Source organism: Cryptomeria japonica, chromosome 11 (assembly GCF_030272615.1).
Source record: "Cryptomeria japonica chromosome 11, Sugi_1.0, whole genome shotgun sequence".
In the NCBI taxonomy this organism is placed as follows: Eukaryota; Viridiplantae; Streptophyta; class Pinopsida; order Cupressales; family Cupressaceae; genus Cryptomeria; species Cryptomeria japonica.
In genome coordinates this window covers 169,047,413-169,065,008 of record NC_081415.1, presented here as the reverse complement: position 1 = coordinate 169,065,008, position 17,596 = coordinate 169,047,413, and the positions used below count along the sequence as shown (strand labels likewise).

At 32.2% G+C, this 17,596-nt stretch overlaps 1 protein-coding gene across 1 annotated transcript; it reads left to right on the top strand.

Annotated features, from left to right (window-relative positions):
* The first annotated feature begins 824 nt into the window (after positions 1 to 824).
* On the top strand, positions 825 to 1,644 carry LOC131860101 (uncharacterized). Its single transcript, XM_059214466.1, has 3 exons — positions 825 to 944; positions 1,032 to 1,514; positions 1,612 to 1,644. Exons 1-3 carry the CDS (start codon positions 825 to 827, stop codon positions 1,642 to 1,644), a joined length of 636 nt encoding a protein of 211 aa, XP_059070449.1.
* Positions 1,645 to 17,596: the final 15,952 nt, after the last annotated feature.

The window sequence follows — 17,596 nt, the reverse complement described above, 5'->3', positions numbered from 1 at the left end:
GATATGAGATGGATTCTCACATCTTAGATTATTATGCTAGAATAATTTTAGATGCTCCATCGGAACCATCAAAGGAAATATTTGGAAATGCAAAAACAATTGAGAAAGAGGTTGAAGTCAAGAAGCAGAGGAAGAAAAGAGAGAAACTAATGAAAGATTCTTCTAAATTTGTAAAGGATCTTATAGAAGGATTGATGAATCTTTGCATTGTTGCTGCTAGTGCAAAAGAAAGTCAATCAGAGTAGAAACTTGTAGCGTACATCTCTCCTATGGCTACTTCATCTGATTCTGATAGTGATAAGGTAGCCAAATTCAAGAGAGTGGATAGGAAGAAAAGAAAACCCTCACCAGCACCTGCTCCATCTCCCAAGATGTCAAGGACACTAAGAAAGAAACAATAGGCTGTAAGGGAGCCTAGTGGTCCAAAGAAGAAGGTCACTCTAGAGAAGAAATATAAACCTAAGGTACCAGATACTCTTTAACCAGAAGAGTTGATCAATGAAATCACCCAAGATGGTAACCTTGCAAATGTAAATAAATTTTATCATTCTTTTAATGATTCAGATAAGGAAACTATAGAAGAAAGTATTCTTTTGTACCTATATATATACAAGAAAGTTCTCATTGAAGTGATAGATGTTCTACCTAATGACTTATAGTTAAGATTAGAAGCAAAGAGAATGTCCATTATGGAGCTCAACAAGAAATTGAAGGTGGAAGCTCTATTGATAGTGCATCCTGTTAATTCCAAGTAGGAAATTGATGACCTTATATCTGAGGCAAATAGAACTATTTTCATGAGTGGTCATCGACAAGTCAGTCTTATGGCTGGCAGAGTTAAAGAGATAGCAGATAAAACAACAGATAAGTGGGACATACTTTTTGTTGAGAGAGAGAAGAAAGAAGAGAAGGAAAGACAAAAGGTAGATAAGTCATTCACTAAGGTATATCAGAAGGTAGATAAGGGTAAAGGTGAAATTGGAAGTATACCGGATATTATAGTTAAGGATAACCTTCCACCACCAACATAGGACACCCCTTCAGTAATTTCAAAGGCACCGACACATGTAGAAACTCAGCCTGAGGAAGAGAAAGTAGGGGAAGAAACAAAAGATGACATTGATCTGGAGTCAGAAATTATTTTTACCATGAATGTGGACACTGAGGACTTTAACATAGTAATGGATAAGGAAACAACCGAAGTTAAGAAATCAGAAACCATCCCTGATGATACTCAACTTAATATTGAGATACTGATAGAAGCAGAAGCTAAAACTGAAACTGGAACAAGGAATGAACAAAGTATATCTGAACCAACAGATATTAAGACAGATAGAAAGGTTGAAAACAAGAATAAAAATAAAGAAGGAACAATGGACAAAGAAGAGGTTAAAAATGGAAGCAAGGAAGCAGAAACGGTTAAGGAATCCAGAGAAGAAGAAAAAAAAATTGCAGAATCAAGCACTCTGCCTAGAACTTCTACCATGGATTACCGACCAATGAATGTGACAGATGTACTTTTAGATTCTATTAAGAAGATTACTGAGTGCAATTCCTTAGCATTTAAGGCCATTGATGATTCTTTACCTATTTTGCAAATGATTGCACCAGGTTGTAAAGTTGATCATATTGCTGGATCTTTAAGTAAATTGGACACATTGTACAAATTCATTGCTTCAAATATTCAAACCATGGATAAAATTAATGAAGAGAGTGTTAAGGAAAGGGTGAACAAGAAAAAGGAAGAATTCTTTGACAGGACAATTAAGGACTATACCAAACAAATTGATTCCTTATTACCGACACTAAATTCTACCATTTTGGAATACAAAGAGTTGTACAAGGAATCTTGTAAGCCTCACCATCTGACAAAGGATATTGATTATGAAATAAAGAAAACACAAAAGGAAATTGATGATATCACTGATAATTTGATTGGTTCTTCAGAACTTACTTCAGTTTTGGATCAAGAAATGGTAGTATATGAAGAAAAGATTTAAAAACTAGAAAGATAGAAAGCAAGGATAAAAATGAAAACTTGGGAGCTGAAAAAAAAACTTGGTTTGAGATTGGACAACTTATTAACACATCAGATTGAGTTGTCTAAGGTGAATATTCAAGGAGAAAGATCACTGGAGCAACAGATGCATTATCTGACAAGGATGATCCGATAGACTGAGACAATAATCTCTGATAGTACTAAATTTTTGCATTTTTTTGGCATTCTACACTCACATGAGAATGTTTGATGTTGTCATTCGTGTCAACCAATCGGTAATAGGATTCTACACATTCACTAGCAAAGTAGACATCATTTACTGGCACCAACAAGCACATCTAGTTTACACCGGCAATAAAGCATACTCGCACTCAAGCCGACACAAGACAAGTACTTATACCTTGTCAATTTATTTAGGGAGATGAGTGTGAAGAACTAGTCAGGGTAGATCTATTTGAAACAAGTATTATAAGTAATGATATACTACCTATCCCATTACAAGTAACACTCTATGCAGTGGATCAAATTGTTCCTGAACTCTTTAATCATGAGAACACACATTAATCAGTAGATGTGGTTGGAAAAGATGAAAGAAAGGGCTAGGGAAGTCATGAAAATTTAGTTGAAGCCTATGATAGTTATAACACTGAATATTATGATGCTGAAAATTGTTATCACTTAGATTATTATTACCTTACACCTAATAAGGATGAGTGTGAATTTGAGGTAGTCAGAAGTTTCAATGAAGCTTTTAATACATTATTTGATGAGCACGTAGATATGGATGAGCCTCTACTCCACCTAAATATTTATGAGAAAGGTTTTCATATGATTTCCAATCCTTTATATGAGGAGATGGTTGAGAAACTAGAAATGGTGAAGATTAACCAAAATGTGAATGTTGAGTTGATGTTATGTGATGAAGATTGGCTTTATCCCATAATGGGTTTTGATAGTAATGTTGAAGGTGTCTTTGATACTTGTAAGAATATTTTATATGACAAAGAAAGGACCATCCAAGGTGATCATGGAATTCTATGTGTCCCTGTTGATAAGAGTGTGCAATAACGCAAGTCTAAATTCTTAATCACATTCCAGTTGAGTGTTTTCGAAACCAGAAGGGATTTGGATAATTTCAAGTACAGGGTTAGTTTACAATTTGCAAATGTTTGTGAATATGGTCAACATGTATATGGGAATATTTTCAAGTCATTGATCACATATGTAGATGAGAATCAAAGCTTTGATAAGGGTAAAAATTGGTGCTTTAGTTTTGATGGCCTTGAGCCATCAGTCAGAGTTTGATTTTCTCAAACTACAATATAGGGTGCTGGGAAAGGAGGTTGACTTTGCAACCCAATGGAGATGTACAAGTGTTTTAATACTTGTATTGGTAATATGGAAATTGAAATATAGTTGAGGGTTGAAGCTTTGATGAAATTGAATGGATCTAGAAGAAAGGCTAATACCAAAATGATTGATTACAAATGCAGGTCATAAGACTTGTACAAAAAACAATTGTAATAAGTTTTTAGAAAAAGGTGTTGATCTTGATATGGAATTCTAGGTAGGAAGATAAATGAATGCATGACAAGTTTGATGTCATCTTCTCAGACCCATATCTGATTCAAAGTAAGTGGGAGAAGATTTTCATTTCATATCTTCTCCAAGGAATGAAAGATGTAGTATTTGACTTCCCTGTTCATTTATAGTTCTTGGAATTTAGCTTCTTTTCTAAGTTTTTCTTTTCCATCAGCAGTAGATTATACCTTGTACATATTAGAGTAGATTTCTTTTTTCTATTTTGGGTTGTCTTATCTAGGTAGTTCTCTTTTGGTCTTCTATGTATCTAGTATGCCTAACTTGAGATTCTGGATCCTCCTATCATCTCAATTGATGATTGTCCCCAGCAAGAGCCACTAATAGCCCTAAAAAATGAATGTACTAAATTTGGTGTCCCTGATAATATTTTATCATTTTGAATTAGTGTTGCTCTCAATTTTATCCTTAGGGTTTAAGGTTTTTAGGTTTGGATGTTCCCGAATGAGCTTTTTTATTCTAAAACCTAAGGCCTGTGATGCTTCTTTATTGCCTTTTCACTTGAACCTAAGGTTCTTTTCCATTGTTGAAGGGACCATGTTTCTTTCCCTAGGCATTATTTCTTTTGCCAACCTTTTTTATTTTTCCTAGAGACTTTCTTTTCCATTGTCTCCATATTTAAATACTGAGCAACTAAAGGCCCCATAAATTCACACATGTTTTAAATGAACGATGATGCTATGACCTGAGAGGAAAGTTTCTCAAAGGATCACAAAAAAATTTCGGCAGACTTTGTAAAGCTCCAACTAACAAACGAATAGATTTGATGGCTGTCACAGTCTCGTGATTAAAGATGAAGGAAGGTTAAGGAATGTGGCATCACGAGATGATGCCACATGTCCCAAGCAGGCTGAACAAATCTAACAGTGAGGCAACTGATAGAATTGAGATTTAGAGATGATTTGGCGATGCTTCATCTATATTTTAATGGGCTCACTTGTTATGTTGCAAGGTCAATGTAAATATTGACTGATGGTGATGATGTGATGTGCCATGCTGGATAGATCTATGATAGATGTAGAGCTTTTCTCAATAGAGTGACTAGGGTTTTTTCATTGTTATTCACACAAGAAAATAAAGGTAGAAGGAGCTAAGCTTATCGACATGGAAGAAACAAAGACAAGTTGAGGCACGTGGGTGCTGACTGATTCTCAAAAGGCCGAGTTAAGAAGTCTTTTGTTGGGTCAAGTCATATTAGTGGACAAAGATGGTAGTACCAGAGATGGAAATATCAACAAGTTTTCATTGCCACCATGGAAAGAAGTTGAGATCTTCAGAGGGATCAAGGGGATAAGCATGATTCATTAGTTGGAAGTGAAGTGATTGAGGACTTGTCAAAAAAATCATAGCATGCATATTGTCAAATATTCTCATGGAAAGGCACAAAATAAAGCAATTGTTGCCAAGAAACTTTCAAAACATAAGGACCCAGTATCAAAAAAAGGGGGATTATTATGCAGAAATTTAGCAGTCAAGAAACCACGAATATAATCATTCACGTAAGGCAAACTTGGTCAGAAGGGTAGCAAATTGGTTGTTTGAGTCTGGCGATGTTTTTGATTTGATGGATATGATTTATTTATTCCATTTGTTGGAGAGATGAGTAGAAAAGCATTAGAATGATGATTTTTCCCATGCATGAGCAGCGCCAAGAATGGTATTTTTTGTTATAAATATAGCTAGGTGGTGTCTTTAATTGGTAGAAAGAACAAAAAATTCATTATCTTCTCAGAAAATTTTGAAATGGTAAAAATTATTTTTGAGGAGTATCGTGCTAGGAGTTACATCAAGCTCTGTGATACCAGACGGATTTGTTTTGGGAGTGAGTATTCTTGTAGTCGATGGAGGCTTAAAATTAGTTTCATATTAGAACAAGACCTGCAGGACTCGTCCGACCTATCTCCTCTATCGCTCATTGGTAGAGGGTTAAAGAAGGAGCCTTACATAAGGAAAGGAGCAAAACAAGGTTGAGATTGGCACAGAAACTGATCATTTCAGCAAGGGCACAAAAGCTAGAATGCCATCTAATCACTTTAAATTCCTCTGTGAGCTCCTCTTTCTATTTTCTCTGATCCTAGGCATGAAGGTTGGAGGTCTTCCTCTAGTTTAGGAGTGACTTTCATTCTTGTCAAGATCGGATTTCCCTTCTCAAAGGGAAATGCTCTATAGAACCTAGATGATGCATCTCATGGTCCGTTTGGAAGGATCTGTAGTAATAGTGGCACTGCTCAAAAGGTTTTGTTTCTACCAAAATGCAAGTAGGAATTTTGATTCTACTTCATGATGAACGCCAGCATGGATAGTCTTTTTGGAGATTGTAAGGAATATTTTTGTAAGTTACAAGCAATCTTATGGGCTTGTGATAGGTGCCTACTCTGGCTTGAAGCTTGTTATCTCCCTTGATTCTATAAAAGGGTATTCACGACCATGAGACAAGGGGTCGAGAAATTTGGTCCACAAGTTTAGATCAAAAACCTTGGTCATGTACAGTAAGTCTAGGTAAAGTGAGTAGGTTGTAGTAGGAATTTGTAGAGCAAATAAAATGGGTTCGTGTGTCTTATTTTGTTTAATTTTCTTGAAGGAGTAATATGTAAGATAATTTATAATAGAAATGTCTTATTCACTGATGCAAGCATAGTTCAAATTCATTTTCTTTAATGTATAACCCTATTATGTTTTCAATGGGTAAGATCAAGGGTTTTTCTCATCCATTGCATTGTTGTGATGTATGTGTTTTCTATCTTATGCTTTGATCTAAGGAGTTGGTTAAATTTATTAGATAGGATCTATAGAATTATGGAGCCTATACATGGATTTTGATAAGTATTTTGGGCTGGGACGGATGGGTGAGATGCATTGTAAGGCAGTGTTATCTTAATATCTCTAGCTACTAGATTAATGTTTAGCTCTATTATATTTCATCTTATGTTTTACAATTTCATTTTCCCAATGGATAAGACACTAGTTGTGGCTTTTAGTCATTTCCAGCAATAGTTCTTTAGTCATAACCCATCGACAACTTGCAGTAAATTGCCAATATCATAATATCTTTTTATTTCTGTATATGTCATTATTTGTCAAAAGTTGTCTCATGCTCTGAGGTAGGTCAAGGATCACTGAGAGATAGCCACTCTATAGCATGTTACCTCTTTGTTGAGCCCCTTTTAGGAGTGAGACCTTCTGCATTATTTTAATGTCTTCTACAAGTGTGGTGCGAGGATTGCAGGAACTCTGCTCCTAGGTTTTGCAAAGCTCAAAGTCAAGAAGGGTTGGCATAATCCTTGTCATATGTTTGTCCAACGCCCTGAGTATTTCTAAAGAGCCTAGAGTTGGCCACTCCACGCATGATTGGAGGGCCCGACTTGGTTGCTTCCCCTATGGCAATGTAAAACACCACTGCATGCATTCTGGGGAACCAACAATCTCCATCTCACCCTCAACTTGCTAAGATTGATGGATCCTATATTCTAACACCAATAGAGAAATGTAGATTCCAATAAACTTGTAGATCAAATCATGTTTGCTCCAATTTAAAAGTCTTCATCCTTGACTAAATCGAGAGAAATGACCAAAACTAGATGATCCTGACTGCTCAACAAATAACCATTCACTTTTTAAAGCTCCGATATTTCACCCAAATAAAATGAGTCAGATGACCTTGCATGCACACCCAAAAATGAACCATGGGATGACACCATTTTAATAACTAGTAAGATATTAGAAAACCTATGCTCCTTCATTCCTATGAAAGAGAGGACCCCCATCACCAACAACAAAACCCAAAACCAACAATCGAGAATACCAATCCAATGAAGTGAACAACTAAAAGTTCAATAACTGCTATAAAAAAACCTATCATCTAACAGACACACAACACCCAAAAAAGAAAAGAGGAAGGGTTGCCAGCCCCTTATACACTCCTAATAGACTTCCCACACCATCCCACACGCATCTAACGATGAAACAAGAGAAACGGAAAGGCACAAGTGCCCTAGCCTAGAACAACATCGCAAAACTCCATGTGACACTTCAAACCCCAATCTAACGCAAGGTCAATATCATGACTAATTTTTGAATGACCATTCTCAAGGATACATTATATACTATTAATCATTAAGAAAAACTTGGTTGGTACCGTACACAACATGACCTTATTCATCATAGGTAATTAATGCATTTGATTTGAGAATTTAATGTTAACCGCTTGAGATTTAAAATATCTAGCGGTTAACATTAAATTCTCAAATCAAATATAGCCTAAATTTGGGTAGTAATTTCATTAATCTAAATTTATTCAATCACACATTATTATCTAATTCAACATACAAGAAGGGTATTAAGTCCGTACCCAAATGCAATAACTCCATGTAAAAAATATATATTTATTGGTTTAATAAGGTTCATAAACTTGGCACACTAGGGTGGGCCTAGAGGCTTGTAGTGGAGACATAACATGGTGGACCCATATTCCTTTGTTTCATCACATATAGATAGTATAGCATAATAAACTCTCTAAATATCATGGTAGAATATAATTATGAAATATTGTTCATTTCTATTAGTCAATTAAAAATAAAATAATACAATAATAATAACACAAGAGCTAATATAAACTCCCTAAATTATATCATTTACAAAACCAGCATTTCACTTTGAATAAAATGGATATTAAAAAATAGAACTATTTCATTATGAAAAATATTGTTCAAGGTGGTGTACATGTGCTCCACGTTTGTGGAATGTACTCCTAGCTCTTTTTATTGCATCTCTAAGTTATAGGTTTGAAAATATTTGAAATTTAAGAAGTTCTTAAACTATAAATGAAAGAAAAGAAGGTTTGGTTTTTTAGATTTTTTTTTAAGGTCCTATCATCATCCCAAGTATCTATTCTTTGAATTCTAGTAATAGTTGTTATTATTATAAAAACTTTTCTTTAGTTTTTTTATAAATAATTAATTAATACAAATATTGAACAATTCACTTCATCATAATAATACCGTTGATACGGAATCTTGAACCCCAAGAGAGAAAAAATATCGTTATTTTTAATACAGACTGATGCAATCAGCCTACCTTACATTGGACCTCAGTCTGCATTGCATTGTTCTGATTTGAACCCCAAGAGAGAAAAAATATTGATAATGGTGGTGAGCATTAGCGCAGTTTCAACACAAGCTCAATGCCTTGGTTATTTGTGCACAAAGGACCTTGATTGTCCACAATACCCGGGCGACCTTCTTTGCTGTCATATGGGCAGTTGTGGAGTTGGAATTGGATATTGCCATGAGTCGTGCTTATATAATTGAACTATTTATCACCTTCTCTGGTGCCATTTATCGCCTCATCAAATGAACTGAACCATTTTCTGCGGTGCTTGTTTCTGTGTTTTTAGCAGGATTGAGATGCATACGACTCTCATCAAAGATCTTAGAATATAGATATTTGAATATCTGATCTCATCTGTCATTGAATCATAATAAGAGACTTAGATTTGACCCTCAAATATCTATATTTGTTAATGAAGTATACCACATAGTTTCTATTGTATGTTCAGGTAGTGGCTGGCCCCGTATCTCTCTGTGATTCATAATATCTATGTTGTGAAGGAAAATGATATTTGATTTCAAGGATTACTATATATAATATGTAATTTGTTATAGTAGCACACTATTTTATTAAAGTTTTGTTATTCAGCTTTATTATATTTTTAAGACTCTTACTAGTACCGTAGATGGCATAATGTGTAAGGCTGTGATGGTATGGTGTCGGGCTAGAGAAAGATTAAGAAGAAACTCAATAAGAATTTAGGGAAGAATGAGAAGAATTAGGAAGACGCTCAAGGCTATGATATAGATCAGGGAGATTGGAAGAAGAACTTGCAGATGCAGGAAAAGAATTGGGGCCTTCTCAATGACCCAAACAATTAGGTTCTATTTCTTTTTTCTCTTTAGTTTTTTATGTTTATCGTGTCATATTAGATACTCTTTTAATGGATGAAGATATATGATCAATTTGGGTTCAAGGTTCATTTCATGTGCATCTAAAAGACATTTTATAGTTTCTCTTTTCACATATGAAGCTGAGCATATAAGAGCAAATGCAAAAATAATATCAAGCTATCTAGCTTCAAGGGATCCTAGTAGATTTGAATGAAGGAATAGAATATAGGGCTATCATATTTTATGATAACATATCATTAATAGTCTTGATAAAAAAATTGATTTTTAATGGATGGAGAATATACATAGATACCAAGTATCATTAGATAAGGGAGCTAATAGAACATTGACAAATTAAAGTTTAGTAATGTAGTTTTGAGTAGTAGACTCCAAACATTTTTATAAAGCTACTCAAAATAGAGAGTTTTTAATTTTATAAGAGAAATCCTAGAAATCATGGATTTGGTAGTAGCATCTCTAAAGCTCTTAGACTAAACTTTAGAAGTCATGTATAGTTGATCTCTAGAAAAGTTGAGCTCCATGATAGTTAAGCTTCAAATTCCATGTAATTTGTGCTCTAAAATGATCAAGTTCTATAAGAGATCCAAAAGTTGATATCTTAAAAAGTGTTAGAAGTTGAAATCTATAATGTCAATTATAGAAGAGTGCCGAATTTTTTTCAAAACAGACACTTTTTAGCTCCAAGGTAGAAAAGAAGTTTTAAATAACACAATATTAACAAGGGGTGTTGGAATTTAATACTCTCAAGTTAGATAATTAATATTAGACATGTACCTCAATCCTAACTAAGATCTCATTAATATTGCAACTTCAATTCTTCTTACAACAAGGCAACATTTTTTGGGGCTCTATATATAATGCCCAAATTTTAATATTATAAATAATGGTGTACTTTTAAGCAGGGAATTTATTATGGTAGATGGACTTGAAATGGGAAAATAAAAAAGAAAAATAAAAGAGGAGTAAATATATAGTTTAGCAATAGATTGAGAAGGATTAAGAAAATAAATTACAACCACTAAATGACACATAATATATATTAAGAGCAAGGGGAGGGTGGTGAATTACTATATGTAATTTTCACTTAGGGGTTAATCACTAGATATAACTTTCACTCATTCTTTTACATTATTTGGCTCAAACAACTTCTTCAAGTAATTTACAAATTTACTTATCTTAAATAAAATTAATAATGCAACACATGCATAATATAAATGAATACACATTGACATGAAGAACACCAAATATAATTGGAAAGACATGATGGAAAAAACTGTGTGGAGAATAGCTTCTTGGATATACTACCCAAATATAGCCTTACAAATAATGAATCACTTACATAAGTTTTGTAGGTACCAACCTATTAGAGACACCAAACTCCTTGATAGAGTGTGAGCACCAACCCATAAGGGACAACAATCTCAGATGCCTAGGTCTAAGCACCAACTCAAAAATTAGGACCTCAATCTCAACAATATTAAAGATATATAGTTAGGACCTTCAAAATTACAACTTTCCTCTTATCAATTCAACTCCACATACTCTTCTTTGATATTTGTGATATTTAGATAGTGGTGCACATGAATTAAGAACTTGCCCTCTGACTCATTCCTCAATTTGCATGATATGAACTTGTATCCTCAAAGTTACAATACATCAACAACCACATACATCCAATGAATACAGAAAACTCATATATATGATTTCCAATTACGATTGGGTATATGCAAAATCATGAGGTGCCAAAAAGTGGCAATATTTTGACTAAAGTCTTGATTGATAGTTTGATTGAAAAATACCTATAACTTTCAAGCAGTATCACATTTTTTGAATCCAAAACATGTGGCACATCTTATGCTTTTCATACTATAAGATTAAAAAAAATTGAATTTCATAAAGTTTTGACCAAGTTATGGTGGTCAGACATACAAATTTTTTATATTTTTAAAAAGTTGTAATAAAAATTTCATAATTAATTATTTATTTCAAAAAAAATATAGAAAAATATGTTTCACATCTAGACATGAGTCTTCCACTTATATATAAAATATTATAAAAAATATTATGAATTGATTATGGTCAGGGTGGTTAGAAAAACATCTGCTTCTTATCTTTTTCCTTAAATTTTAGTACTACTACATTAAAATTTCAATTTTTTTGTCAAATAGATTTTTTTTTTCAAAAAATAAAACTAGTAGTAGCTTAGAAACTACATTCAATTTGCTATAGATTCTTTCTTATAGTTTTTTTGAAGTAATGTTGGTAACTTATTCAAAATTTAACATCAAATTGCCTCACTTTGTTTTCTAAATTTTCATTACCACTTAAGGGCCTCTTTGGCCCACCATGATCCTACACATACCAAATTATAGACATCTAGGTCAGCCACATACATAATTAAGCAATTTACAAGTTGTGCATATATTTTATTACATCAAACCTATAGTAGGATAGCTCCTAATCATCTCATACATAAAAGAATGCAAAGAATTTCAACACACACACCACAAAATAGCTTAAAATCAATTCCAAAAAGTTATCACCATGTAACTTTTAGAGGCTACACATGATGCACTCCATCCACAAGTCGGTATATCAATCGTGGAATAGGTTTGGCCCAAAAGTTCACACATGATATTACATAAGAAAACACATCATGTGGATCCTACTAAAGATCAATTTGATCATAAGAAACATTAACCCTTAATTTGTGGCAATATAATCTCAATATAGGTTCTACATCATTCCAAAAAACAAACTAGGTTTACGAGTAACATACTAACAAATTGGTGAAATAAACCTTGTCTTCCATCACACCAAGATTCTAGAAGTATAAGATATAGATAGAAAATGTGAAGACATACTCTCAATCCAAACTAGAAGTCATAACACTTAATCCTTAGTCAATGCTAATCTCTACAAGTTATGAATACAAACATGTTGACTGGTAACTGGAACCAACTTTTTGGAACAAATTTTTATGAACATGATAAGATATACTATGATAGTGTAGTCATGTCTCGACCAATTATTATTTGTATCAATTAATGGGACTGCATAAGTTAGACAACACAAATTTATCTAACATTATATTTTAATAATATACCTTTCTCGTACAACAAAAAGACCAAAACACTAAAAAGCATTTATCCAATAATCTTCACCTCTAAGACTATGTCATCAATGAATTGACTTCTAACACTTCAACATCAATGAAAAAATCTATTCAACAACATACATCTAGACAATAATGGAACATCAAATAAATTATGTAGAAAGAGCTACAAGATGCACACAATAGCTCTAATTTTATTTTATTTTATTTTCTATTTATTATGTAGTTTTTTATTTTAAAATACATTTTGTTGTAATTTATCTACTTTATGAATCCTTTTATTCATCATAGTTTATTTTATTTAGTTTTATCATCAATAGTTGATATTAGATTGCAATATTCTTTTTATCTAGAATGAGTTTTATTCTATTAGTTATAAGGATTTTATCACTTGAAAATGAAGTTGGACGTGCTTTACTAACCCTTCTTTCTAGTAAAAATATTTTGTATTTTTTCTAAAACATTGAACTTATTTTTAAAGTTCTTCTTGTATCCTATAATACATCCCCATTAAATCTTTTGTCCTTTATAGTATATGGGATTTAAATTACAAGGTATGGCTTCCATCTCAATTCCCATTGCTAGTGAGAAAGGCCAACCATAAATTTCTTAGGTTTCTTCCCTTAGGAGGTTATAACATTATCTCTTTTACCTATTCTAGTCACACTTTCTTAGGGAATTTCTTTTCAATTTTTTTCATATCTTCTCTTTCTTTCTTTCTCTTAAGAAGATTAGTGGCATAAAATGAATGATTTATTTCTCTTTGACATTAATTAATATTATAGTATTATGTACCTTTCAAGTATGCATATTATGTATGTTTATATATCAAATCCTTTATATTTTAATGAATTCTAAGATTGGCTGAAACCTAATCAAATTATAGAAATGCATCCAAAACATAATCAAAATGAGTAAATAATTGCTACTAAATGAGTCCCTAGAATCCTGGGATTAGGTATTTTGTGAGGTGCAATTTGAGTTTAGATGCCATTTATGATGTGCAAGAGCAAAATTAGGTCTTCAATCGGGTTGAGGGGTACAAACACTAAGGTGAAGACCCAAATGCTGTAGAAATTGCAAAGGGTGCAATAATAGGATGCTACAATCAGCTAGGATTAATGGGTAGGTAGAGGAAATAATAAAATATGAAGTGGGTAGGTAGAAAAAAATTGAAATATAAATGACATCTGTCAAAGAATGGAAAAAGATAGTGAATTAATTAAATAATTAAAGATTAATTTAATTAATAGAGGAAGTGGGACCAATTACATAAATAAAATATTTATTTAATTTAGGGAAAGAATAATTTAAATAAATTAAATTATTACAATGTATTTTTTACAGTGATTCTAGAAGAAAATTAATATGTTTTAGAAGAAATAAAACATGATACATCATTTACAAGGAACAAGTATAAGTGCTAGATTCTACAGTCATTGTTCATAATAATGCTGTCATATTACAACTATTGTTAATCCTAGCTATGAAAGAAATTTAAAAGACCTCCTTTTTGGGTACAATACTTGCCTAACTAACATGTTAAATAATGTAAAGAGCATATGCTAATCCTGTGGATTGATGTGCTATAATTAAGCTCTCTAAGAACATACAAAATAGTACAAACTTTTCAAGTCCAAAGTGATGTTCAACTCCCAATTATAGACCAACTCATAAGCCAAACCAAGGTAAGAAATTTTCAAGAGAACCACGTTTACACACAACTAAACAAGAAAAAATAAGAAAATTACATTGTACAACACTTATATTCAAGAGACCCCAAAATGAATGATGACACATACCAGAATCTTCTCCAAGGTTCCCTCAAACAATGCAAAAAAAATATGGCATGAGTGAAAATTTTAACCATAATTTATATTTCCTCCATAGAATCATATACAAGAAACAAATGAGACTCTTGGAGCCAAGATATCCAATGATTGGTGAGAATTGTTAATGAAAATTAATTATTTCTCAAGGTTTCTTTTTAACTCCCATTGTTTTCGAAGCTCTATCTACATTGAAAGAGAGAAATTGAAACCAAAAGAGTAACAACTCTCTCATCATTTAATAGATGATTTATAAAAACCCAAGTTTCAAACTCTTGAATGGGGAACATACTTGTCATGTTTCCATTAATTGTTTCCATTAATTGTCAAGACCCTCTCCCACAAGTGCTCACACTTGTGTGGGACTTTGGGAAAGGGAAACATAATTGTTTACTCATTACAACAAATATCTACAATGATGGACCATAGATGTGTGAGCTTAATATCAATATTTTTCACAACCCTAATCCTCAAACTTTAATTTTATCTAACCTCATTATGATCAATTTTGAGGTATCAATATCTTAGACCAAGTCTAATAGTTGGGTTAAAATGGCATATAATCAAGAGTTTCCCACCCAAAGACACTTAATCCTAGAAAAAATCATAAAGTAATATACTTTTGAACCCTTTAAAATCCCAAAATGAATTAATCCAAAAATAAAAACTAAAAATTCAGATACAACCATAAAATCCAACCTAGTGGTTTCATTAGCTTGAAAATATTTAAATAATCACTCCCATTCAAATTACCAATAAAATACATCACAAACAAGACTATAGTCCTTCCATATTGACTATTGTCTTGTTCTCGTAGTTTTATCACATTTTGTTCATATGAGATCTTTGTTTGCACTGCCCATGGAATTATCTTATATAGAAAGTTTTATATGTTAATATATTCACATGGTAGTTTCATAATTATAACAACATAAAAATCATAGAAGACCATTAGCCAATTTCAACCAAATCCTAATGAAACATTATACTAGCATTTAAATTGCTTTGATTCCTATCAATATAACTCTCAAGTATTACCATTATTTACTATTAATCATTAAGAAAAACTTGGTAGTTGTCGTACATAACATGACCTTATTCATCATAGGTAATCAATGCATTTGATCTATGAATTTAATGTTAGCTAGTTCATATTTAAAATACATAGCAATCCTACAATAGCAAGACATCATAAATCCAACACTAAGGTTATTCTACATATTTAAAACATCATCATCAAATACAATGATCTTAATTTATTCAATCATGCATCATTATCTAATACAACACACCATAGGAGGCTTAAGTCCCTACGTAAATACTCCAAATCCAAGTTTAACATATATTTATTGGTTTAATAGGTCACATAAACCTAACATACTAAGGTGGGCCTCATAGGCTTACAACAAAGTCATAACATGTGGACCCCTATGCTTTTGTCTCATTACTTAATGTGTAGATTCATATCTTTGTCTTGTTTTACATCATAAATTTAGTAAATTTATCTAATTAGAAAAGGTTGGTATCTTCTTGTGGTCCCAAATGGCTACAATGGTTTGTAAAGAATTGATAAGATGGTATGGAGGTAATTTTGGACTTGCATGATGAAAGTTGGAAAAGCTATGGCAGTGGTGATTTCCTTCTCATCCAAAATCATGCATGTGGAAGAAATAAGGAAAGCAAGGTGCATAAAAGTTCCCATTATTTGAAACTTTTTAAAATATTTTTTATGAAGAATAAGCCATGTTCATAGCACTTCTATTGATATATTTATGTTGTCCATATGCATTTAATGAGAACTATTCAAAATATTGTGGAAGCCATCTTAGCTTATGATTTTTTTGTATGGTGGCTCTATGCATAAACATGTTTTACTTAATCTAACTCTTATGGTCTTAAAGAGAATCTCCACTTGTCAGTCTTATAAGCATAAAGATTTTTTTCCAAATTGTTTACATACATAGCAAAGGAAATTATCTCTCTGACCATCCATGAAGAGAATGTATAATTTATTGCTAAAGGATAGGAAATGAGGACACATCAAATTCTAAGAGAAATCATGGGACTTGAGTGATATTGGTCATCTTGGGTGTTTTTTTTGAGTCCCATATTAGATGGATGATGATTTTGGATTCCCACCTTTGGGTATGGGCCATTATCGAGACCATTGTTAAAGGTAGCATACACATTTATATAATAGAGTTCAAAATTTATTTTTATAACTCCTTTAAATAATATTTAAACAACAACATTATTTTAAAATAATTTGATATTTGGGTCAAGATGATACTTTTTTACAAGTATGTAGACACTATGAATATGGATTAATCTTCTACCAAACATAAGGGTACATGATAGATGAAATGAAATTTTCAATATACAAAACTCAAGTAGGAAATTATGGATGCCAATAGTTCAATAATAGAGTGGTATGAGAGATAGAATAGAGGTATTAATATGTAGTTTAAATGGTGCAACATAAAGAATATCGTAATGAATAAAACACATACCAATAAATTTGTATAGTGGGGGAAGAATGGACACATATTAAAGTAACTAAGTGAACAAATAAATTGATAAATATGCAAAGGATAACCACATATTGCATCATATTTGGATGTTATACTAATATTATTACTCAATGCATAGTATTTTTACAATAAAATTTTACTAAGTGACTTGGAGGATGTCCTAGAAAATTTTTTTGTGTCAAATTTAGAACAATAATATAAATATGCAACTATAATAAGAAATAATAATTCAAAATTAGAGTGAAAGTTAGATTTTACAAAATGCTATTATTTCTTATAGAAGTTCAACTGTCTAAATATAGTATTTAGAGAGAATTATTTAGTAGAGAAGGTAAAATACCATCATTTATGATTATTTCAAATGTTGATTAAATTTATCGCACAAAGTATTAATGGTTTAAATCTTGAGAATACAATTGTTCTTATCATTTCAAGGAGAACAAAGGTCTCAGCCAATAAAAGAAAGCAATGAGAAGGCTGAGGTGATAAGAGGAAATGATGCATACATGGATTTAGACTAAGATGTTGATGTTGGTGATGGGGAGATTTTTATGATTGGGGTC

Excerpts from the sequence above, each read along its gene's own strand:
- LOC131860101 (XM_059214466.1), top strand. The coding sequence starts at position 825 with ATGGCTGGCAGAGTTAAAGAGATAGCAGATAAAACAACAGATAAGTGG. Across the intron at positions 945-1,031 it reads TAGATAAGTCATTCACTAAG|GACACCCCTTCAGTAATTTC; the intron begins GTATATCAGAAG and ends CCACCAACATAG. Across the intron at positions 1,515-1,611 it reads GACCAATGAATGTGACAGAT|GTTGTAAAGTTGATCATATT; the intron begins GTACTTTTAGAT and ends TGATTGCACCAG.